At 42.6% G+C, this 23931-nt stretch overlaps 1 protein-coding gene across 1 annotated transcript in view; it reads right to left on the bottom strand.

Annotated features, from left to right (window-relative positions):
• The window catches only part of LOC127580526 (A disintegrin and metalloproteinase with thrombospondin motifs 12-like), a 391205-nt gene that overhangs the window by 28208 nt on the left and 339066 nt on the right, over positions 1–23931 (bottom strand). The window contains exons 15-16 of the mRNA XM_052034119.1: positions 5350–5594; positions 56–197 (exon numbers count right to left, since the gene is read on the bottom strand). Of these exons, the coding sequence (XP_051890079.1) occupies positions 56–197; positions 5350–5594 (387 nt within the window). The remainder of the gene's footprint in view (positions 1–55; positions 198–5349; positions 5595–23931) is intronic.

A 23931-nucleotide genomic window follows, 5' to 3' on the forward strand; every position in this document is an offset into this window, starting at 1 on the left:
TTCAACCTAGGAACGTTTCTCATCACTATCAAAAAACCATTTGTTGGTGCTCTACCTTGTCCGCATGGGGCGCTACATTCTGTCCAAGCTCCGTATTTCCAGAAGAACTCCGGCTGTCTAATTGTGTTCTCTTCCTCTGTATCTTTCTTGATAGTGTACTCATATCGGACTCCAGGGTTTGTTTCTTGGAAGAGTAGCTAGAATTTACAATTTTAATGTTAATAGGAAGATAAGTCAGAAGTTCCAATGAAAAACCAAACATCCACTTTGAAATCTCCAGCACACTTGGTACATGAGAAAAAATGCAGAAAATGCTGGAAACACTCACCAGGTCAGGCAGCAAGTTTGGAAAGATAAATAGAGTTAATGTTTCAGGTCAAGGATGCTTCATCATCACTGCGTAAGAGAGAAAACAAGTTGATCATTTTCTCAATTCTGACCAAGGGTCTGCGACTTGAAACTTTAACTCTGTTTTTCAGGTGCTGTCTGACCTGCAAAACGTTTCCAGTGTTTTCTGTTGTTATTTCAGATTTCCAATACCTGTAGTTTTTGGATATTCATTGACTGCTTGGTACACAGATCTGCCCTAGAATAATTTCTAAATCTGAAATGGGCTCTTTCAGATTTAGTCAGGATCAGTAAAATTCAGACATGCACTCCTTTGGAGTCAGATTCCCATCAAACAATACAAACCTCAAACCAAAATTCTGATTTATCATTTTTCTTCCCATGTATATCATTTGTACTTTTTTCGTCTGAAGACAGTAGGTGCATATTGTCTAGGGATCAAATTTCACCTGTTTTTTTAGTGTGCTAAATCACCATTCCAATTCAAAAGTAGCACCTATTTGGGTCCAATGTAAAAGACCATGAAATTAGCCAAAAAGTAGAGTAGGGTTAAGATGGTTCCCACCAAGAAACATGTGATAAAGCATGTAGTTCCAACTGGGACTAAGCTCAACTGAATGCAGCTGCCAGGCCTTGCTTTTAAAGGCACACTCCAGATGGCAAAGAGAGCGAGAGAGAGAGAGGAGAAACAAAAGAGGGAGAATTAGAGGGAGCGGTCCCCTGTGTGGATATTACAACACCTGCAGTGATGGAGTGCTGTCAATGGTGTTGTTACTGAGGAACCCATTACATGAGTAGCTAAATGCTGCAGGAAATTCTCACTGTGTACCATTTAAGTATCTTCTGTGGACTTTAAATGTGTTTGAGCAGCTTGTACTAAATTCTGGAATTGCCAGTTGGGTGTCTTGATATCAGCATAAGTGTCCCTTTAAACAATGAGGAAAGCAACAAAATTCAGTCATGTGCTCCTGTTGTTCAGCAATAGGTTGCACCTTTGAGTTGCAGTTTAATTTGGGAAAGCCAGACGTGTATTTTGCATAAGTAGTGATGTCATTATGTACACATCAAATGCTTGGAAAAGATCCGATGCACTCTTGTGGATAGCCTGGTCTAATTACAAGAATCTCACCTGGAAATGATAACTAGGTGATCTGCTCTTCATAAAATCAATTTTTGCATGACTAGCACAAAAGGAATGGGTGCCAATCAATTCAAATACTAGACTCTGCTATGATAAATATCCACTGACAATGACTATAAGATTATAGTTGTGGCCATCTATTTAGTGAGGCCATGTACAGGGAGCTAATCAGCTAGGCTGTCACTGCTGCTGACCCAGGCAGGGATCTCATTAACAAATATTAACTCCTCATCAGCAGCAGGAGGAGCTTCTGCACCTCACTTTGCATGGATAGGGGACAGTTCAGATGATCTGACTGCTGGCTGGCCACAAAGCAGTTAGCCTGAAGCAGACTAATGTGTTGTCCATACATATTAACATGGGATCACGATGTTACTGGAACTAAACTGTCACCTTATTTTTCCTCCTCTCACAAAGGATCCCTTTTATCAGTATTTCTACCAAATGTCCTTGAAATGAAAATAAAACAACAGAACAACCCGACTTGGTTAAACCTCAGTGTATTTGAATACTAATCCAGTAATTTAGTCACCATACTACCATGACCAATAACAAAACCGACATTTAAAATTTGTATATTATTTCAGACTGAAGTGTATACTGCATTTTGTAAAAATGAAAATATAATTTTCCCAATAAATGGATGTTTATCAATTCAGCAAAAAAAGTTCTCACGGTGTCACCGCTTCATTGAGGACTTGAGAATTATCCAATAATTAATTTCCCAGATACTGCAGGGAAGGTATGCATTTTATCTCTATTCTCTTAGGGTCATTGTTTGATCTCAAGGAAGTAGCAAGGGAGTGGCAGTCTCAGAGATGTTAGTCCAGTAAACTTCAATGAATTTATATATATTAAGGCATGTTTTGGTAAACTGCTCAGACCTACACATTTAGAAGATCTGTAAAATGTTTCAAGATCAATAATAAAATCAACAGAATTGAATTCTTTCAGCTGGGTATAACGTGCAAATATTACTCTACTATGCAGTTAAAGCAATCAATCTAAAGGTGAATTTTTCAACTCAAAACTATCCACAGTGATCCAAGTGAGATCTCACCAAAGCTATATAGTAGCAGCAAGACTTATGTACCCTTGTTATTCCATCTTCCTTAAAATAAAGGTTAAAATACTAAATGCCTTCCTAATTACTTACTGTATGTGCAACTCTCTGTGTTTCACTTACCAGCAGTGATATACTGTATGTATCTGGACACTAGTGTTGTCTATTTTCTCACCATCTTAATAATTACTCTTTTTTCATTCTTTCTATCAAAATAAATTTTTTCTTGATTTTCCAACAACATTTTTTCACCTTCTTTCCCATTCTTTTAATCTGTGTATACAGTATCCCTTTGTAGATGCTGTAAAATTCCCACCCGGTTTTGCAGCCATATTGTTGTGAAGGGACAAAGCCCTTTGGATTGCTGAGGGAGAAAAGGGAGGGGAAGATGCGCTTGGTGGTGCATCATGCAGGAGTTGGCAGAATTGGCAAGGCATGCTCCACTGATGGATCACAATCATGGTGGAGAAGAATTCTTACTGTGTGGCTCTACCTGCAAACCAGTGGCACAAACATTACAGATGCTGCCTCACCATCCTGACCTCAGGTACAGTCCATGTGGAGTCTGCATGTTCTCCCTGTGACCATGTGCTTAGGGTGCACCGGTTTCTTCTTGCATCCCAAAGATAGGTGGGTTGATTGGTTAAATGGCCACTATAAATTACCCCTTCTGTGTAAGTGACTAGTGGAATCAGGGTGTGTTGATCGAATGTGCGGAAAATAAAATGGAATTAGTATAGGATTATTGTAAATGGGCGCTTGATGCTTGGTGCAGACGCGGTGGGCCAAAGGGCCTGTTTCTGTGCTTTTAACTCTCTGACTGAATACGGAGGCCGGCAGGGCGGAAGGTGGTCAAGGTAGAGAGGGAGGGATAAGAACTTCAGTGTGGGAGTTAAAATGGACATGGCCAGGGTCCTGTCAGTCATGGTTGTGAAGAATTTTCATCTGACATTGAAAAAAATTAGAATGCCTAATATGGAAGGTAGCATCACTGGAGATGAAGACCCACCATAAATTTTACTTGAGTGTCACACAGTGGGAAGGATCCAGGACAGTGTGTAGGGTAATAAACAATGGGAAGAAAGGAAGTGGGAAGAAGGGTGAAAGGATTAAAAGGTGGTGGGTGGAGTGTAGGAACAATCAGGTAAAAAGGAGGATGGGAACAAATTGACCATTTTGTTGGTGGTGGTATAAATTTTCTGTGCACATCAACTGTGACAAGCAGCATTCTAGTTTTTTATGCAAGAGAGTCTCACTTTTTGCATAAACAATTTTTGCTTGTTGAATAATTCTGAAGGATATTCTTTTAACTCCCATCAAAATAAGGTGTGCCTTTCAATTAGATGTTTCAGAAAGAAAACCATTTTTGTCAAAACAACAATGATGACTATGTTTTAACATCAACTCATTTTCAAACACTTTGGGAGATTGCAAAGTTCTGGAAGGTACAATTTAACTTCAAAACCTCCTTTTCTAAACAATTCAATACAAAATTGTTTACAGGTATGGGTGAAATTTTGAAACCAGCCAGAATTTTGCATGCACCTTTGGATATATATTGAAGCAATAAACAATCTGCTGGAGGAAGCCAGCGGATCGAGCAGCATCTGTAAGGGGAAAGGAATTATTGGAGCTTTGGGTCAAAACATTGCATCTGTCCTGCTGGTCTGTTGAGTTCTTCCAGCAGATTGTTTGTTGCTCCAGGTTCCATCATCTGCAGTCCCTTGTGTTTCCATATACTACTGATTACAATGACATTTTTCAAGGTACATTTTAACAGGTTTCTTAATTACTTTTACTTGTTACGGACTCAGTGAAAGTCCCTTTAAGATAGAGAGTGTGTGTGTATGTGTGTGTGGGGCGTGCTTATGTCAATAGAAGATAAAGGACGTAATGACGTTGTTGAAGAAGTAAGAAGAAGAAGGAGAGAGAGAGAGAAGGGAGAGAGACACCAGCCTGCTTGTTTTCTCTATCGATGGATGAGAAACAATAACTGTGTTTGCCACTGAAATCCATGTATGGAAGTTGGAAGTAATCTGGTGGAGTTCACTTTGTTGCTGACCTGTAGAAGGAAACAGGTATTTGTGTGTGGACGACCACGGTTCGGATGCTTTTCGGGGTGAGGAAGTCACTACCGAGTAAACACTGAAGTGTCGTTTGGGTTCCATCGTGGAACATTTGGATTTCGTATGTACTCTCTCTATGTTTTTCTACATCTACATCTTATCTTCAGACAACGGTGGTTGTTGAAGAAGCCCTTGCTCATGTTTCACCTTATGGCTTGCGGAACTGAACTTTAAGAACCATTCAGGAACTGGGAGTTTTGGACTTTGTCACACACACACACGAAGAGTTTAGTTTTGGGGTTAACGTTCGAGGTTTAACATTTTTTGAATTCTAACATACTAACATTTTTTTTAACTTTTATTTTATGTATTATCATAAGTAGTGATTAATAAAATAGTTTTTAACACTGAATCATGCTCAGTGTGTTTCTTTTGTTGCTGGTTTGTGACATACTGTAATTTAAAGAATTAAAACTAGTTTGACCAATGTAGTTTAGCATATTAAATACAAAGTAAAAGGTAAAAAGATACTTAATGCTAATCTCCTGTACATCAGTACAGTATAAATGGAGCCCACCTTAGAACTAGTATGATTTTGAGAAACTTTTCATTCCTCTGGATTACCCTTGGAGATTTTCAAGGACATTTACAATTTGTTCTAGAAAAAATGCAAAATACTACTTTTACCAGTTTGACTACTTTCTAGGCTTTTTTTTTCAAGCACGAATTACCTGAATCCAAACAGGTTCTTTTGTAGGTCCTGGAGCTGTTAGGTTTTCCAGATTACCATTTCTTTCATATTTAAATGTTGTTCCTGCTGCATTGTAGTCTCCATTCCACTGAATAATAAACCCTCCGTTGAGGAAATACTTCTCTGGATCTTGACTTCTCAAGGCTAAGAAATTCCCTGCTTCAGCTATCTCTTCCACCCGAATATCTCGTGCTCCTTCAGGAATCAGACCCACGTCTACATAACCTGTAATTAGAACAGAATGAGAATCTGGAGTGTTTTAATGAATCTTAAAAGTTGACCCTGCTTCTCTTTTCACACTGATCCTGCCTGAGCTGCTTCTCCAGCATCTTCTATTTTTATTTTTAATCAGAGAAATCCACAGTTCATTAGTTTTGTTTGCATGATTTTATTTAAACTGCATTAAATTTCTGTCATTAAGGAAATATATCACTACTTTGCAAAATGATGCAATGTAGCTTCACTAGATTGAGTCCTGGATTGCAGGTGTCTCATGAAGATTGGCCTAAACTTGCTGGAGTTTAAAAGAATGAGAAGTGATCTCGCTGAATTGAATAAGGGTCTAATGCTGCTGATACAATAGCTGCTGAAAGGTAGTTTCCTCTGGTTAGTAAAGGAAGGACCTGGTTTCAAGGGGATAGTCATTCAGAACTGTGATAAGCAGACATTTCTTCATTCTAAGTTTTTTGTGATTCTTTGGAATATGATGGAACTAAATGCAGCAGATGTGATAATGAAGGGATAAATTGGAGTTGCAGAACAGAAGGAGGACACTGAGGAACAATGAGACACAACCCAGTGTAATGGTTGTTGAAGACCAATAACCACAATGGTGAAAAAGGTGGTCAGGTTTTACTACAGCATGGGAACTTTGAGTTCCTAGGTGTAAATATCACAAACAATTTGTCCTGGTCCAGCCACATGAAAGCAATGGCCAAGAAAGCACACCCGTGCCTCTACTTCCTTAGAAGGTGAAGGAAATTCGGCATGTCTCCATTGACCCTCACCAATTTTTGCAGAAGCGCCATAGAAAGTATCCTATATGGATGCATCATAATGGTATGGCAACTGCTCTGCCCAAGACCACAATAAATTGCAGAGAGTTGTGAACACAGCCCAGTCCGTCACGAAAACAAGCTTCCATTGACTCTGTCTATACTTCCTGCTGCCTTGGGAAAGCAGCCAACGTAATCAAGGACCCCTCCCACCCCGGACATCCTCTCTTCTCCCCTACTCACATCGGGCAGAAGATACAAAAGCTCGAGAACATGTACCACCTGGCTCAAGCACAGTTTCTATCCTGCTGTTATAAGACTCTTGAACAGACCTCTCATACAAAAAGGATGAACTATTGATCTTGCAATCTATCTCACCATAGACCTTGCAGCTTATTTGTCTACATACATTGCACCTTCTCTGTAACTATAACACTACATTCTGCATTCTGTTCTTTTTTTCCTTTTGTACCACCTTGATGTACTTAGGTATGTCTAACAAACCTGATCAAACTGTACAGATGGAGTCAACACATGGATGAGTTGTGTCCAGAACCATGATTAGAGCTAATTACAAGGGAGATGAAGTAATAGTTAATTAAGAGTTCAAAGCTGTGTAAGATCATCGCAAAAGTTGCATCGTAGTTTATAATAGTTAATACCATTTCTTTTCATAAAATCTTTTATCATGGTAGGCTTCTTCAGAAGGTTGGAGGGCATGGGATCCAGGGAAGCTTGGCCATGTGGATTCAGAAATGGCTTGCCTGTAGAAAGCAGAGGGTTGTAGTGGAGGGAGTGCACTCAGAATGGAGGGCTGTGACCAGCAGTGTCCCACTGCTTTTCGTGATTTTTATTAATGACTTGGATGAGGAGGTAGAAGGGTGGGTTGGCAAGTTCGCAGACGACACAAAGGTTGGTGGTGTTGTGGATAATGTAGAGGATTGTCGAAGATTGCAGAGGGACATTGATAGGATGCAGAGCTGGACTGAGAAGTGGCAGATGGAGTTCAATCCGGAGAAGTGTGAGGTGGTACACTTTGGAAGGACAAACTCCAAGGCGGAATACAAAATTAATGGCAGGATTCTTGGTAGTGTGGAGGAGCAGAGGGATCTGGGGGTTCATATCCACAGATCCCTGAAAGTTGCCTCACAGGTGGATAGGGTAGTTAAGAAAGCTTATGGGGTGTTAGCTTTCGTAAGTCGAGGGATGGAGTTTAAGAGCCGCAAGGTAATGATGCAGCTCTACAAAATTCTGGTTAGACCACACTTAGAATACTGAGTCCAGTTATGGTCGCCTCATGAAGAATGTGGAAGCATTGGAAAGGGCGCAGAGGAGATTTACCAGGATGCTGCCTGGTTTAGAGAGTATGCATTATGAGGAAAGACTAAGGGAGCTAGGGCTTTATTCTTTGGAGAGAAAGAGGATGAGAGGAGACATGATAGAGGTGTACAAAATATTAAGAGGAATTGATAGAGTGGACAGCCAGCGCCTCTTTCCCAGGGCACCAATGCTCAATACAAGAGGGCATGGTTTTAAAGTAATGGGTGGGAAGTTCAAGGGAGATATCAGAGGAAGATTTTTTACCTAGAGAGTGGTTGGGGCATGGAATGCGCTGCATGGGGTTGTAGTGAAGGCAGGTACATTGGTCAAATTCAAGAGATTACTAGATAAGCATATGGAAGAATTTAAAATAGAGGGATATGTAAGAGGAAGGGGTTAGATAGTATTAGGTGAGGTTTAAAGGTTGGCACCTCATTGGTGGCCGAAGGGCCTGTATTGTGCTGTACTGTTCTATGTTCTATGTAACTAAATCTTTTTGTAGTTTCTTGTGAAATATGTTACATTTCTTGCAGTATTTTACATTATTTTAGTACAAGCATTACTTAGTTTCAATAAACTTATAAAAAGAGTTCAGAGTTGTGTTGTTGTATGAGTCATGGCTAGATTTACCCCGTCTAGATGGGTTGATAGCTGAAGCCAGTTACTTGACATCAGGAAGGATTAATTACTGAGCATGTCCAATGTGGGGTTCTGAGAGGGGAAACATCGAAGCCAAGGTAGAGCGTAACTTGGGGAAGACATTTACCTTTGAAAAGGGAGTGGGTATGTCATTGTGATTATATCTGACCCTGTTCAAGAGGCTGAGGAGTGGGAGGAAATGTCTGGAGGTAAGACATTCAAAAATGGTTAGGACTTGCTTGGCAAGTAGGCAGAGATCACAAATAATTAGTGCAGGAACATCAAAAGAAGGATAAAATGTTGCAGGAGGTAGTTTAATTTTTAAAGGAAATAGATAAAGTACAAAAGGAATAGAACGACACGTAAAAGAAAATGATTCACAGCTGCTGGAAAACAGCAGAGGTCTTGAGGAACAGGATGTAAAGCTTCAGGAAAAGGATGTCATATTTTGCAAAGTCGATGAAAAAACTGTCAGAGATTAAACAGAAAAAAGATGCACTGAAGGGAAGACTAACAAATACATTACACAGAAAAGATGGAATAATAGAAAGGCTCATCTAGGAATTATCACTGATTAAATAGAGTGATTGCAATGGAGTGGCAGCCCCATCAGGAGGAGAATGCAGATGGATTTTGTCATAATTGTTTGACCTGTGCAGCTCATAATCCAGACTCACAAATGAGGAGAGAACTTCTAAAGGCACAGTCAAATATCAGAAGGACTATGGCATGATAGATTTAATTGGACTTCTTCAGGGGGAATAAACACTGTCATGCCTTGGTGAATAATTTCACAAAGTCGATCAAGGCTTTTCTACTGCACGAACTACAGCTAAGATATTAATGTGGAAGATATTCTCTGGATGAGGACTACCAAAATTATGAAATTAGATCATAGAAGTCACTTTACTAGGAAAGGTAATGCAAGCAACATTGAAACTATTAGATATTGAAGGGAAGTAGTATGCAAAACATAATCCACAAATTTAGAAATCATTGAATATATGAACAGAACAATAAATGGGAGACTTAGGGATGGATGGACAGAAGAGAAAATGGGAAACATGTTGTCATAACTCAGGTAGGTAGCCTTGGGATTGGTCGAGTTTCACTTAGCAGGGACGAGACTTAGAGCGAGAGGCACAAAAGATTAAAGGAGTTCAGTCTTGGGACTTGTTGAGTTTCACTTAGTGGGACTCTACAATTGGCACATTTGCAAGTTGTTAGCTAATAGCTAATTGGCTAATTAGCTAATTAACACAGCCAATAGTGGTTCAGTGTTAGAGTGGGGAGCAGAGGCTTTGACTCAAGAAGCTTCAGCGTGAAGAGGTGGAGTAAGTGGCCCAAGTTTGAAGAGTGAGAGCAGCTCTTGAGGGAAAAAAAGGCTTCAGAGAGAAGGCATAGGTAAGAACAGGTAAGGTTTGTATTTTATTTTGTTATTATCATTGATTCGGCTTTGGTTCAGGATGCTTTGGTGAACGGAGGCTAAGGTGAGGTTCAGGTAAGGTCTTTTTTTTCTTATTCCACCGTTACAGCAGTGAAATGGCAGTCACAACAGTGGTATGCTCCTCTTGTAGGATGTGGGAAGTTAGGACTACATCTGATGACTACATCTGTGAGAAGTGCAGGTGCGTTATAGAGCTGGAGCTGGATGAACTCTGGATCATTCGGAAAACTGAGGAGATGATAGACAAGAGTTAAAGGGAGGCAGTCACACCTGGGTTGCAAGATGCAGGGAGCTGGGTGACCATCAGGAGAGGGAAAGGGGACAGGCAGTCAGTGCAAGGTACCCCTGCGGCCGTTCTCCTTAATAACAAGTATATCATTTGATGAAGGTAGAGCAGTGGATGTGATGTACATGGATCTTAGTAAGGTGTTTGATAAGGTTCCTCATGGAAGGCTCATTCAGAAAGTCAGGACGCATGGGATCCAGGGAAACTTGGCTGTGTGGATTCAGAATTGGCTCGTCCACAGAAGACAGACGGTGGTTGTAGATGGAGAGTATTCTGCCTGGAGGTCGGTGACCAGTGGTGTTCCACAGGGATCTGTTCTGGGACCCCTGCTCTTTGTGATTTTTACAAATGACTTGGATGAGGATGTGGAAGGGTGGGTTAGTAAGTTTGCAGATGACATGAAGGTTGGTGGTGTTGTGGATAGTGTAGAGGTTCCTGCAGGTTACAACAGGACGTTGCGCCCAGGACCGCAAGAAGCTGCAGAGGGTTGTGGACATAGCCCAGTGCATCACGGACACCAGTCTCCCCTCCTTGGACTCTGTCTTAACCTCTTGGTGTAGCAGCCAGCATAATCAAAGACCCCACCCACTGGGACATTCTCTCTTCTCTCCTCTTCCATCAGGTAGAAGATATCAGAGCCTGAGGGCACGTACCACCAGACTTAAGGACAGCTTCTACCGACCTCACGATCTACCTTGTTGTGACCTAGCACATTATTGCACTGCACTTTCTCTGTAGCTGTGACACTTTACTCTGTACTGTTATTGTTTTTACCTGTACTACTTCAATGCACTCTGTACTAACTCAATGTAACTGCACTGTGTAATGAATTGACCTGTATGATTAGTTTGTAAGACAAGCTTTTCACTGTACCTTGGTAGTGACAATAAAGAAACCAATACCAATAAGGTGCAGAGCTGGGCTGAGAAGTGGCAGATGGAGTTCAAACCAGAAAAATGTGAAGTGATACACTTTGGAAGACTGAATTTGAAGGCAGAATACAAGGTTAATGGCAGGACTCTTAGCAGTGTGGAGGAACAGAGGGATTTTGGGCTCCACGTCCATAGATCCCTCAAGGTTGCCATGCAGATTGATAGAGTTGTTACGAAGGCGTATGGTGTGTTGGCCTTCATTAGTCGGGGGATCGAGTTGAAGAGCCAAGGTAATGCTGCAGTTCTAGAAAACCCTGGTTAGACCACACTTAGAGTATTGTGTTCAGTTCTGGTCACCTCATTATCGGAAGGCTGTGGAAGCTTTACAGAGGGTGCAGAGGAGATTTACCAGGATGCTACCTGTATTGGAGAACATGTCTTATGAGGATAGGTTGTGCAAGCTTGGGCTTTTCTCTTTGGAGTGAAGGAGGATGAGAGATGACTTGATAGAGGTGTACAAGATGATAAGAGGCATAGATCGAGTAGACAATCGGAGACTTTTTCCCAGGGTGAAAATGACTAACATGAGGGGGCATAATTTTAAGGTGATTGGAGAAAGGTATAAGGGGGATGTTAGAGTTAAGAATTTTACACAGAGAGTGGTGGGTGCGTGGAACGCACTGGTAGCAGAGGTGGTGGAGGCAGATACACTAGGGACATTTAAGAGACTCTTAGATAGGCACATGAATGATAGAAAAATGGAGGGCTATGTGGGAGGGAAGGGTTAGATAGATCTTAGAGCAGAATAAAATGTCAGCACAATATCGTGGGCTGAAGGCCCTGTACTATGCTGTAATATTCTATGTTTTGGATATTGTTGGTGGGAGGGGGCGGCAGGGGATGACCTACCAGCAGAAAGCCACAGCAGCCAGGTCTCCGGCACTGAGTCTGGCTCTGTGGCTTAGAAGAAGGTGGGGTGGGGGGGGGGGGGGGAGGAAGAGGAGTGCAGTAGTGACAGGGGATTCATTGGTTAGGGGAACAGATAGGAGATTCTGTGGATGAGAACGAGACCCCTGGATGGTATGTTGCCTCCCAGATGCCAGGGTCAGAGATGTCTCGGATTGAGTCCACAACATTGTCAAGGGGGAGAGTGAGCAGTCAGAAGTCGTGGTCCATATTGGTACCAATAACATAGGCAGGAAGGGTGACAAGGTCCTGCAAAGTGAGTTCAGGGAGTTAGGTGCTAATTTAAATTGACAGGACCTCCAAGGTGGTGATCTCAGGATTGCTATGTGTGCCATGTGCTGGTGAGGCAAGAGATAGGAAAGTAGTGCAGTTTAACACATGGCTAAGGAGATGGTGCAGGAGGGAGGGCTTCAGATTTTTGGATCTTTGGGCTCTCTTACAGAGTAGCTTGGACCTGTACAAATGGGACGGTTTGCATCTGAACTGGAGGGGGACCAATACCCTTGCAGGCAGGTTTGCTAGTGCTGCTTGGGGAAGCGGGGGGGGGGGGGGGAATGGGGGAGGGGGGAGGGTGCTTAAATTAGAGTTGCAGGGGGGTGGGAACCAGAGTGGCAGGGCAGCAGGTGGAGAAGCTGTGGGGAAAGTAGATGTTAAGCCTACAAACAAAGACAGAAATCAACTCGTTGATGAGGATGGTAGCACTAATGTTCTGAGATGCATCTATTTCAATGTGAGGAGTATTGTCAGTAAGGCATATGAACTTAGAGCATGGATAGGCATGTGGAATTATGGTGTTGTAGCCATTAGTTAGAGTTGGTTGCAGGAGGGGCAGGACTGGCAGCTCAATGTTCTGGGGTTCTGAAGTTTTAGACTTGATAGAGGAGGAGATATTAAAGAGGTAGGGGTGGCATTACTCATCAGGGAAAATGTCACAGCAGTGCTCAGAGAGGACATACTGGAAGGCTCGTCTACTGAGGCAATATGGGTGGAACAGAGGAATAAGAAAGAGATGACCCACATTAATGGGACTACATTATAGACCTCCCAATAGTCAGCGGGATTTAGAGCAGCAAATTTGTGGATAGACAGCAGACAGTTGCAAAATAAATAAGGTTGTGACAGTAGGTGATTTTAACTTTCCACGCATTTACTGGGACTCCCTTATTGTAAAGGGATTGAATGGGATAGAGTTTGTCAAATGTGTTCAGGAAAGTTTCCTCAATCAATATGTGGAGGTCCCAACTAGAGAGAGTGCAATACTGGATCTCCTCTTGGGGAACAAGACAAAGCAGGTGACAGAAGTGTGTGCAGGGGAACACTTTGGATCTAGTGATCATAATTCCATTAGTTTCAAGATGATTATGTACAAGGATAGGTCTGGTCCTTGGGTTGAGATTCTAAATTGGAGTAAGGCCAATTTTGATGGCATCAGAAGGGATCTGACAGGCGTGGATTGGGACAGGCTGTTTTCCAGCAAAGAGATGCTTGGTAAGTGGGAGGCTTTCAAAAGTGAAATATTGAGAGTACAGAATTGGTATGTCCCTGTTAGAATAAAAGGCAAGGCTAACAGGTTTCGGGAACCTTGGTTATCGTGGGTTATTGAGGCCCTGGTAAAGAAAAGGAAGTTGGTGCATATCAGGTATAGGCAGTTAGGATCAAATGAGGCACTTGAGGAGTCATAGACTCACAGAGCATGACAGCACCGAAACAGGCCCTTCAGCCCATCTAGTCCATGCTGGCCTGGTTCTCTGCCTTGTCCCATCTACCTGCACCCGGACCATAGCCCTCCATTCCTCCTCTCATCCAACCTCCTATCCAAACTTCTCTTAAGTATTACAATTGAACCCGTATCTACCACTTCAGCTGGCAGCTCATTCCACACTTGCACCACCTTCTGAGTGAAGTAGTTCCCCCTCAGATTCCCCTTAAATATTTCACCTTTTCACCCAAAAACTGTGACCTCTTGTTCTAGTCTCACCCAACCTGAGGGGAAAAGCCTGCTCTATCTATACCCCTCATAATTTTGTATACCTTTCCCCTCATTCTCCTGCACTCCACAGAATAAAGTCCAAACCTATTCAACCTGTCCCTGTAACTCAGGTCCTCAAGTCCTGGCAACATCCATGCAAATTTTCTCTGCACTCTTTCAAGCTTATTGATATCTCTACTGTTGGTAGGTGACCAGAACGCCACACAATACTCCAAATTTGGCCTCACCAACTTCTTATACAACTTCAATATAACATCCTAACTCCTGTACTCAGTGCCTTGATTAATGAATGCCAATGTGCCAAAAGCTCTTTTTAAAAACCAATTTACCTGTGATGCCACCTTCAAGGAATTATGGATCTGTATTCCCAAGTCCCTTTGTTCTACTGCACACCTCAGTGCCCTACCATTCACTGTGTAAGTCTTACCTTGGTTTGTTGTCCCAAAGTGCAATACCTCACACTTGTCTACATTAAATTCCGTCTGCCATTTTACAGCCCATTTTCCCAGCTGGTCCAGATCACTTTGCAAGCTTTGATAGTCTTCCTCACTGTCCACTACACCCCCAATCTTGCTGTCATCCGCAAATTTGCTGATCCAGTTTACCACATGATCATCCAAACCATTAATATGGACAATAAACAACAACGGACCCAGCACCGATCCCTGCGGCACACCACTATTCACAGGCCTCTAATCAGAGGGACAACTATCTACTACCACTCCCTGGCTTCTCTTGCTAAGCCAATGTTGAATCCAACTGACAACTTCATCCTGAATGCCAAGTGACTTAACCTTCTGGACCAGCCTCCCACGCAGAACTTTGTCAAAGGCCTTGCTAAAGTCCGTGTAGACAATGTCCACTGCCTTCCCTTCATCAACTTTCCTGGTAACCTCCTTGTATAAGAAATGCAAGAGAACACTTTAGAGAGAAATGAGGAGGGCAAAAAGAGGACCTGAGGTTGCTCTGGCAGACAGGGTGAAAGAGAATCCCAAGGTTTCTACAGCCGTATTAAGAGCAAAAGGGTACCAAGGGACAAAATTGGTCCTCTTGAAGACCACATGGTCATCTATGCATTGAGCCGAAAGAGAAGGGGGAGATCTTAAAATAATTTTTGCACCTGTATTTACTCTGGAGATAGTTCTATAGTGTCTGTCTGACGCAAAAGAGTAGTGAGGTCATGGACCGTATCTGGATTACAGAAGAGGAGGTGCTGGCTGTCTTGAGACAAATGAAGGTGCATAAATTCCCACGGCCTGACAAGGTATCCCCTCAGACCTTGTGGGAGGCTAGTGCAGAAATTGAAGGGGCCCTGGCAGAGATATTTAAAACGTCCTTAGCCATGGGTGAGGTGCCAGAGGACTGGAGGATAGCTAATGTAGTTCCATTGTTCAAGAAAGACTCTAAGAATAAGCCAGGAAATTATAGGCTGGTGAGCCTGATGTCAGTCGTGGGTAACTTATTGGAAGGTATTCTAAGAGACAGGATATATCAGTATTTGGATAGATAGAGCCCAATTAGGGATAGTCAACCTGGCTTTGTGCGTGGTAAGTTGTGTCTAACCAATCTTATAGAGGTTTTCGAGCAGGTTCCCAAGCAGGTCGATGAGGGAAAGGTGGTGAACGTTGTCTACCTGGACTTTAGCAAGGCCTTTGACAAAGTCCCGCATGGGAGGCTGGTCCAGAAGGTTAAATCACCTGGCATTCAGGATGAGGGAGCCGATTGGTTTTAACATTGGCTTAGCGGGAGAAGCCAGAGACCGGTAATAGATGGTTGCCTCTCTAATTGAGGACTGTGACTAGTGGTGTGGTACAGATATCAGTGTTAGGTCCTTTTATTTTATCATCTATATCAATGGTTTAGGTGATCATGTGGTAAACTGGATCAGCAAATTTGTGAATGACACCAAGATTGGGAACATAGTGGACAGCGAGGAAGGCTATCAAAGTTTGCAGCATGATCTTGACAGGCTCAGAAAATGGGCTTTAAAATAGCAGGTGGAATTTAATGCAGACAAGTGTGAGGTGATGCACTTTGGGAGGATGAACAGGGTAAGACTTACACAGTGAATGGTAGGGCTCTGAGGTGTGCGGTAGAACAAAGGGACCTAGGAATACATAGAACAGTACAGCACGGAACAGGCCCTTCGGCCCACAATGTTGTGCCGACATAGCTATTCCTTCCTACCTACAGAATGCCCATATCCCTCTATTTTCCTCTCATTCATGTGCTCATCCAAACCCCTCTTAAAAACCCCCAGTGAATTTGCCTCCATCACTCTATCAAGTAATGCATTCCAGGCATTCACCACTCTCTCAGTAAAGAACATACCCCTCACATCTGTTCTGAACATACCCCCTCTCACCTTAAATGCATACCCTCTGGTATTGGATATCTCAGTCTTCACAATATGGGAAAAAGACATTGCTTGTCCACCCTATCTATGCCCCTCATAATTTTATACACTTCCAACAGATCACCCCTCAGCCTCTGCCGCTCCAGACAAAAGAGCCCAAGTTTGTCCAGCCTCTCCTGATAGCACATGCCCTCTAATCCAGGCAGCATCCTGGTAAACCTCCTCTGCACCCTCTCTAAAGCCTCAACATCCTTCCTATAGTGAGGTGACCAAAACTGCATGCAATAATCTAAATGTGGCCTAACTAGAGTTCTCTAGAGTTGCATCATAACTTCTTGACTCCTATACTCGATACCCCAATTAATAAATGCAAGCATTTCGTTAGTCTTCTTAACCACCCTGTCTACCTGTGTAGCCATACACAGATCCATAGTTCCTTAAAAGTGGTGTCACAGGTAGATAGGGTCGTAAAGAGAGCTGTTGGCACTTTGGCCTTCATAAATCAGGGCATTGAGTACAGGAGTTGGGATGTTATGTTGAAGTTGTACAAGACATTGGTGAGGCTGAATTTGGAGTACTGTGTGCAGTTCTGGTCACCCACTTGCAGTAAAGATATCAAATAGCTTGAAGGAGTGCAGAGGAAATTTACAAGGATGTTACCAGTGCTTGAGGACTTGAGATATAGGGAAAGGCTGAATAGGTTAGGACTTTATTCCCTGGAGTGCAGGAGAATGACGGGAGATCTTATAGAAGTGCACAAAATTATGAGGAGTATAGATAGGGAGAATGCATGCAGGCTTTTCCCCCTAAGGTTGGGTGAGACTAGAGCTAGAGGACATAGGTTTAGGGTGAAAGGTGAAATATGTAAGGAGAATCTGAGGGGAAACTCAGAGGTATGTGCGAGTGTGGAACGAGCTGCCAGCAGAAGTGGTAGATGTGGGTTCAATTGTAACATTTAAGAGAAGTTTGGATAGGTGCATGAATGGGAGGGTTTGGAGGCATATGGCCTGGGTGCAGGTAGATGATATAGTTGATATTTTCCAATCCAGGCAATGTCCTGGTGACTCTTTTCTGCACTCTCTCCAAAGCCTCCAACTCCTTCCAGTAATGCGCCAACCAGTACTGCACAGTATAATCCAAATGTGGCCAAAACCAAAGTTTTATACAAGTGCAACATGACTTCCCGACTTTTATACTCAACACCAATGAAGTTAAGTATGAAGAATGCTTTCTTTTCTACCCAATCTACTTCTTGCCATTTACTCTACACTTTCCTCTTGCATTTGACCTCCCTAAGCATAACACCTCACACCTGTCCAGACTAAACTCCATCCGCCATTTCTCTGTCCACATTTCTAACTGGTCTTTTTCCTGCTGAATCCTTTGACAACCTTCCTCACTGTCCATAACTCCACCAATTTTTGTGTTGGCTACAAATTTACTAATCAGCCCACCTGCACTTCTGTCCAGCAATAATCCTTGCAAAGCACCATAAATTTCCTCCTTTGTCCTTGAAAGTCCTACCCTCCTTCTGAGTTACCCTCTTGTTTTTAATATATGTATAAAAAGGCTTGGGATTCTCTTTAATTTGACAAGCCGAAGACATGTAATCAACCCTTTTAGCCCTCCTGATTCTTTCTTTCAGTTGTCTCTTGCTTCTCTTATATTCCACAGAGGACCTGTCAGATTTCAGCTTCCTAAACTTTACATACCCTTTGACTTTTTGACTAAATTTGCAAAATCTCTCATGGTGAATGGAAGAGGATGATGATTTGCCTACAGTAGAAAAACCACCATTATCAGTCCCAGCCTCTCAGGGAACGGGCAGAGGACATGACTTGAGAAGCCAAATATGCCTGGGACCCAAATGCAAATTTTGTAAATAAATAGGCAATTATTTAACCAACCTCCATAGCCTAGATCGTATAAAGGGGCCAATGCAGAACAAACTTTATATTTTACATTATTTATGCAGGAGAGATGGTGGTAACAGTTATCCTGGGAATTGTTTGAAGTAAGATTGCAAACAATCAAGCTGATTGGTGGTCATTAACTATCACTTATTAGGGGAGAGAAGTTAAATTTGGGAAATATCTGAAGAGCTGTATTTTGCCTGTCTATTTCACAACATTACCAGTTCTGGGGAGGGAAAACAGAATATGAGGGGAATTTAGCTTTCTTACAAGTGATTGACATTAAAGGAGAGACAAATTCATGTAAAATCATCCAATTTTATTAGCCGTTCTCCCTGATACTTATTTAGCTGTGCTTGGCCTTGAACTCTCCTGGTGAGCTGAAGCTAGACAAGATGCATTAAGCAGATGAACTCAAAACTCTTTCTATAAGTTTAATGGAGCTAAGTAACACCACTACTTATGTAACGTAAAGTACTACAAATAATATATTACAAGAAACAATATAACATTATATGATATGCATAAAGCTTTTGTGATATGTTTCTAAGGTATTTTGAATATTCAGAGGCCAGGAGGTCTCATACGCTGCGAGGATATTACAATTTTTCAAGGGGACTTTGAGAACACCTTTGAAGCATTTTCTTTTGCTGTGATGGAGCTCAGAGCAAAGTGCCTGTTTCAGGAGTCTGGTGCTGAGCACGTGAACAATGTGGCCAACTGAGTGGAGATGGCCAAGTGCAATTTGAAGCTCAGTGGTGGGAATGTTGGCCTCCAGAGGATGCTAACAAATCTGCAGAGGATTTAGAGGATTTCAAAGGAGTGAACCCTGATCAAAAGAAGGAACATGACTCCAAGTGTTATCACATACAAGGAAAGCACTGCTCAATTGTATTAATAGGAAAAGAACATCAAGAATGAGAGTATACAAAGGCTGCAATTTAGTTATACTTTCAAATTCTGTGTTTCATTGTGATTTGCTACCATATAATATTTAATTTCTACTTCATTATTCCATGTTTTAAGAAAGCGAACAGACTTAACTTTACACACGTTCAGCCACCAGGTGGCAGTTAGGAGCAATTCCTCTGACCTGCTTATTTTGCAGCAAATGTAAATTGCAAATTGATTTTGATAAAAGGTGACTAAATCCAGCAGTTTTATTTCTGACAGAAAGGTTCTAAAAATTCCTATTATAGTCCACAGATCACAGCCCAGTTATTTTGTACATTATGGAGTCATGGAGTCGTACCGTGCAGGAATGAGCCCTTTGGCCCACCATGTCCATTTTCCCCACCTACACTAATCTCATTTGCCTGCACGAGGACTGTATGCCTTGTCCATTTAAGTGTCTGTCTAAATGTCTCTTAAACACAGCAACTGAATCTGACTCCACCACCTCCTCTGGCAGCAAGTTCCAGATATCAACCATTCTTGTGTGCAAAAAGAATTAAACTTGCCCTTCAAATCCCCTTTAAAACTCCTTCCTCTCACCTCTGCCTTCTTTCTGAAACCTCTATCATGGGAAAAAGATTCTGAATATCTACCGATCTATGCCTCTTATAATTTTACATGCCTCTGTCTGGTCACGCCTTGGCCTCCTTCACTCCAAGGAAAACAAACCCAGCCTATCCAAACTCTCCCCATAACTAAAATCTAGGCAACTTCCTGGTGAGTCTCCTCTGCACTCTCTCTAGCACAACCACCTCCTTCCTTTAGTGACCAGAACTGCACACAGTACTCCAAGTGCGGTCTAACCAGTGTTTTGTATAGTTGAAATATAGCGTCCCAACTTCTAATATTCTGTGCCCTGATCAATGAGGGCAAGTGTGCCATATACCTTCTTCACCACCTTACCTGTATACTCATTTGGGCATGACCACTGGGTTTGGGTTTGAGCCTTTGCACTGCCTACTTTACTCTGTATTCTGTTATTGTTTTTACCCTTTACTAGCTCAATGCACTGTGTAATGAATTGATCTGCACGGTCGGTATGCAAGACAAGTATTTCACTGTACCTCGGTACAAGTGACAATAATAAACCAGTACCAATACTTCAAATGGGCCACAAGCACCGCAGAAAAAGAGCAGTTCTGTATTTACATTTCAGTCACAATGACAATATTTGGAACAAAACTGAAGAAAATATCTTTATCTGTGTGTATATACAAAGCAGTGCAGCAAATAGGTGGTCAATAGCAAAAGGTACTTAATTGCTTGTGACTACAGAACTAAGCTGTACATATATGCAGTACTACTTCTAAATATGATTGCTTTTCGTATTAGATCTTTGTCAAATGAAAAGCAATGCATTAGAAGAAAGCTTTTAGGCTAGAAATGCAGACTAGCATTTCAATTGTCACAACCTACCATTGGGACTCTGTATTAATATGCTGGTGCTCCCTCCTCTCCCTGCTGTCACGTATAGTTAGGTCTGCTCCAGGAGGAACATAAAGGACAACCTATCTGGCTTTATGTCTAAATTCCTATTGTTCTCACTGTAGGAAACTGATCAGTTTCAAAGTGCTTCGGATTAGAATGGCTTTTCCTGGAAAAAGAAGAAAAGGAAATTAAAGACAAGTGTCAAAGAAGAACTTACAAGAGTGCAGGATGGCCGCAAAGGAGCTCAGAAATTCACTGGGAAGCAAGGAGGAGGAGAGGGGAAGCTGGAGAATATACAGTGCATTTACGTGGAAATGCATACTTAACAGCATAAAACAACATGAAAGCCATGTCTACTGACAGGAGATCAAAGTCAAAACAGAGAAAGTGAGGAAAGAGTTCAGAGGCATATGGATAGAAACATGACTAGGGGTGTGGGCCGTGTAAAGGGAAGTTTTTCATGGGAGTCTCAGATCCATTATATGTCCCAGTGAATAAAATCACTGTTAAAATTCCCCTCCTATTGAACTATAACCACAGGTACATATATGGCATGCCTAGAAATTTGAGTGCACCATAATGGCTTCAGTTGACGGCGTGGCAGCTGGGCACTCGTTGTGCCAAGAACCTTGAGCATTGAATATGTGCTACCTGGTACTCTGATTAGAAACCTGGTTCAGGATGACCAGCAGCCCTGGACCTATCTGTGGACAAGAGGGCAGGAATGTGGGATCAAGGTGGAATCAGAAAGATCGGTGAGCAATAGGAGGGACAGGAAGATTCTCCCATGGCTGTTCCCCTCTCAAATAAGTATTCTGCTTTGGATACTGTTAGGGGGATAGCGTCTCAGGCTGAAAGGACAACAGCAGCCAGATCAGTGGCACCATGACTCGCTCTGTTCTGGAGCAGGGTAGGGCAAAGTCTTGGCGCACAAAGGTGATGGGGATTCTTTAGTCAGGGCACTGAAAGGTGTTTCTGTAACCTCGAGCGAGACACCAAGTTAGTGTATTGCCTCCCTGGTGCCAGGATGTCCCTGAGCAGGCACAGGGAATTCTGAATGCGGAGCCAGAGGTCATGGCCCATATTGGTACTAATGACATAGGAAGGAAAAGAGATGAGGGCCTACAAAGAGAATTTAGGGAGTTGGGTGGAAAATTAAAAAGCAAGATGTCCAGGATTGTAATCTCAGGATTACTCCCTGTGCCATGTGCTAACGAGGCAGGATATAGGAAGATAATAAAGTTAAATGCATGGCTAAGGAGCAAGAGCAGGAAGGAGGGTTTCATGTACATGGATCGTTGGTCTCGCACCTAAACTAGAAGGCACCAATATCCTGGTAGGGAAGTTTGCCAGTGCAGTTCGGAATGGTTTTAACTCACATGGAGGGGGGGGGGGGGGTGCTAGGAACCAGAGCTGTAGGTCAGAAGGTGCAGGGATTGAGGGGAAATGAGAGCTGAGATCAAGTAAGGCTGAAAGAAAGGACAGACAGGGCCAGGTTAATGAACATGGTGAGGCTCATGTATTTATTTCCTTGCAAGGAGTATTATGGGTAAGGCACATGAATTTAGGGCCTGGATTAATACATGAAACCACAATGCTGTAGCCATTCCAGAGACTTGGTTAAGAGAAGGGCAGGACTGGCAGCTCAATGTTCCAGGGCTCCTGTTATAAGCCTCCTCTGCTGTTTGTGATATATGTAAAGGATTTGGATGAAAACGTGCGTGGTGGGTCAGTAAGTCTGCAGACAATACAAAGATCGGTGGTGTTGTGAATAGTGTAGACAATTGCCAAAGGGTACAGCAGAATATAGATCAGTTGCAGATATGGACGGAGAAATGGCAGTTGGAGTTTAATCCAGTCAAGTGTGAGGTGTTGCACTTTGGGAGATCAAATGTAAAGGGACAGTACACAGTTTATGGCAAGACCCTTAACAGTGTTGATGTACAGAGGGATCTTGGGGTCCAAGTCCACAGCTCCCTGAAAGTGGCTGCACAGGTTGATAGGGCGGTAAAGGAGGCATATGACATGCTTGCCTTCATTGGTGGGGGCACTGAGTATAAGAGTCAGGAAGTTATGTTGCAGCTTTATAAAACCCTGGCTAGGTCACATCTAGAATATTGCATTCAGTTCTGGCCACCCCATTATAGGAATGATGTGGAGGCTTTGGAGAGGGTGCAGAAGATGTTTACCAAGATGCTGCCTGGATGAGAGGGCATGTGCTGCAAGGAGAGATTGAACACACTTGGGTTGTTTTCTCTGGAGAGGCAGAGGCGTTTAGAAGGCTCTTAGATAGGCAGATGAATGTGCAGAGAATGGAGGGATGTAGACAGAAGGGATTAGTTTAGTTAGTCATTTAATTAGTTCAGCACAACAAAGGGCCTGTTCCTGTGCTGTACTGTTCTATGTTCAGATGTTTCAGATATAATAGAGGGGGGTGTAAAAGAGGTGGGTGAATTGCATTACTGATCAGGGAAAATGTCAAAGCAGCACTTCGAGAGGACATTCCAGATGGCTCATCCAGTGAGGTAATATGGGTAGAGCTCAAGAATAAGAAAGGTGCAATCACTCTGATGGGATGATCCTATAAACCTCCCAACAGCTGGTGGAAGGGAAAGGAACAGATATGTAGGCAGATTATGTAAAGATGTAAAAGCAACAGGATAGTTGTAGTGGGTGATCTTAACTTCTCCAATATTGTCTGGGACTCCCTTGGTTCCATTGGGCAGTATTTGTAAAGTACATCCAGGAGGATTTGTTGACACAGTCCAACCAGGGAAAGGGCCATACTAGACTGGGAAATGAACCTGGCCAGGTGATCGGTTACTCAGTGGGACAGCACTTTAGCGACAGTGATCATACTCCATAAGTTTTCAGATAGTTATGGATAAGGATAAGACTGGACCTTGGGGGGGGGGGGGGGCGGAAGTGAAAAATTGGCAAAGGCTAATTACAACAGTATCAGGCAGGAGCTGGGGATGGTAGATTGGGAGTGGCCGTTGGTGGGTAAATCTACATCTGAAATGTGAGAATCATTTAAAGGCTACCTAGCTAGAATTCAGGACCAACATGTTCCTGTGAAGAAGAAAGACAAGGATGGCAAGGCTTGGGAACCATGGATAACTAGAAATTTAGTCAACAACAGAAAGGAAGCACATGTAGGGTTTAGGAAGCTAAAATTGGGTGAGGCCTTTGAGGAATATAAAGGAAGCAGCAGAGAAGTTAAACAGGGAATCAGTAAGGCTGAAACTTGCCATATAATGTCCTTGGCAAGTAGGTTTAAAGAGAATCCCCAGGCTTTTTATACATACATTAAAAACAAGAGGGCAACTAAGAAGAGGGTAGGACTACTCAAGGACAAAGAAGGGAATTTACACCTGGAACCAGAGAAGGTGGGTA

This window comes from Pristis pectinata, chromosome 2 (genome assembly GCF_009764475.1).
Source record: "Pristis pectinata isolate sPriPec2 chromosome 2, sPriPec2.1.pri, whole genome shotgun sequence".
Lineage (NCBI taxonomy): Eukaryota > Metazoa > Chordata > Chondrichthyes > Rhinopristiformes > Pristidae > Pristis > Pristis pectinata.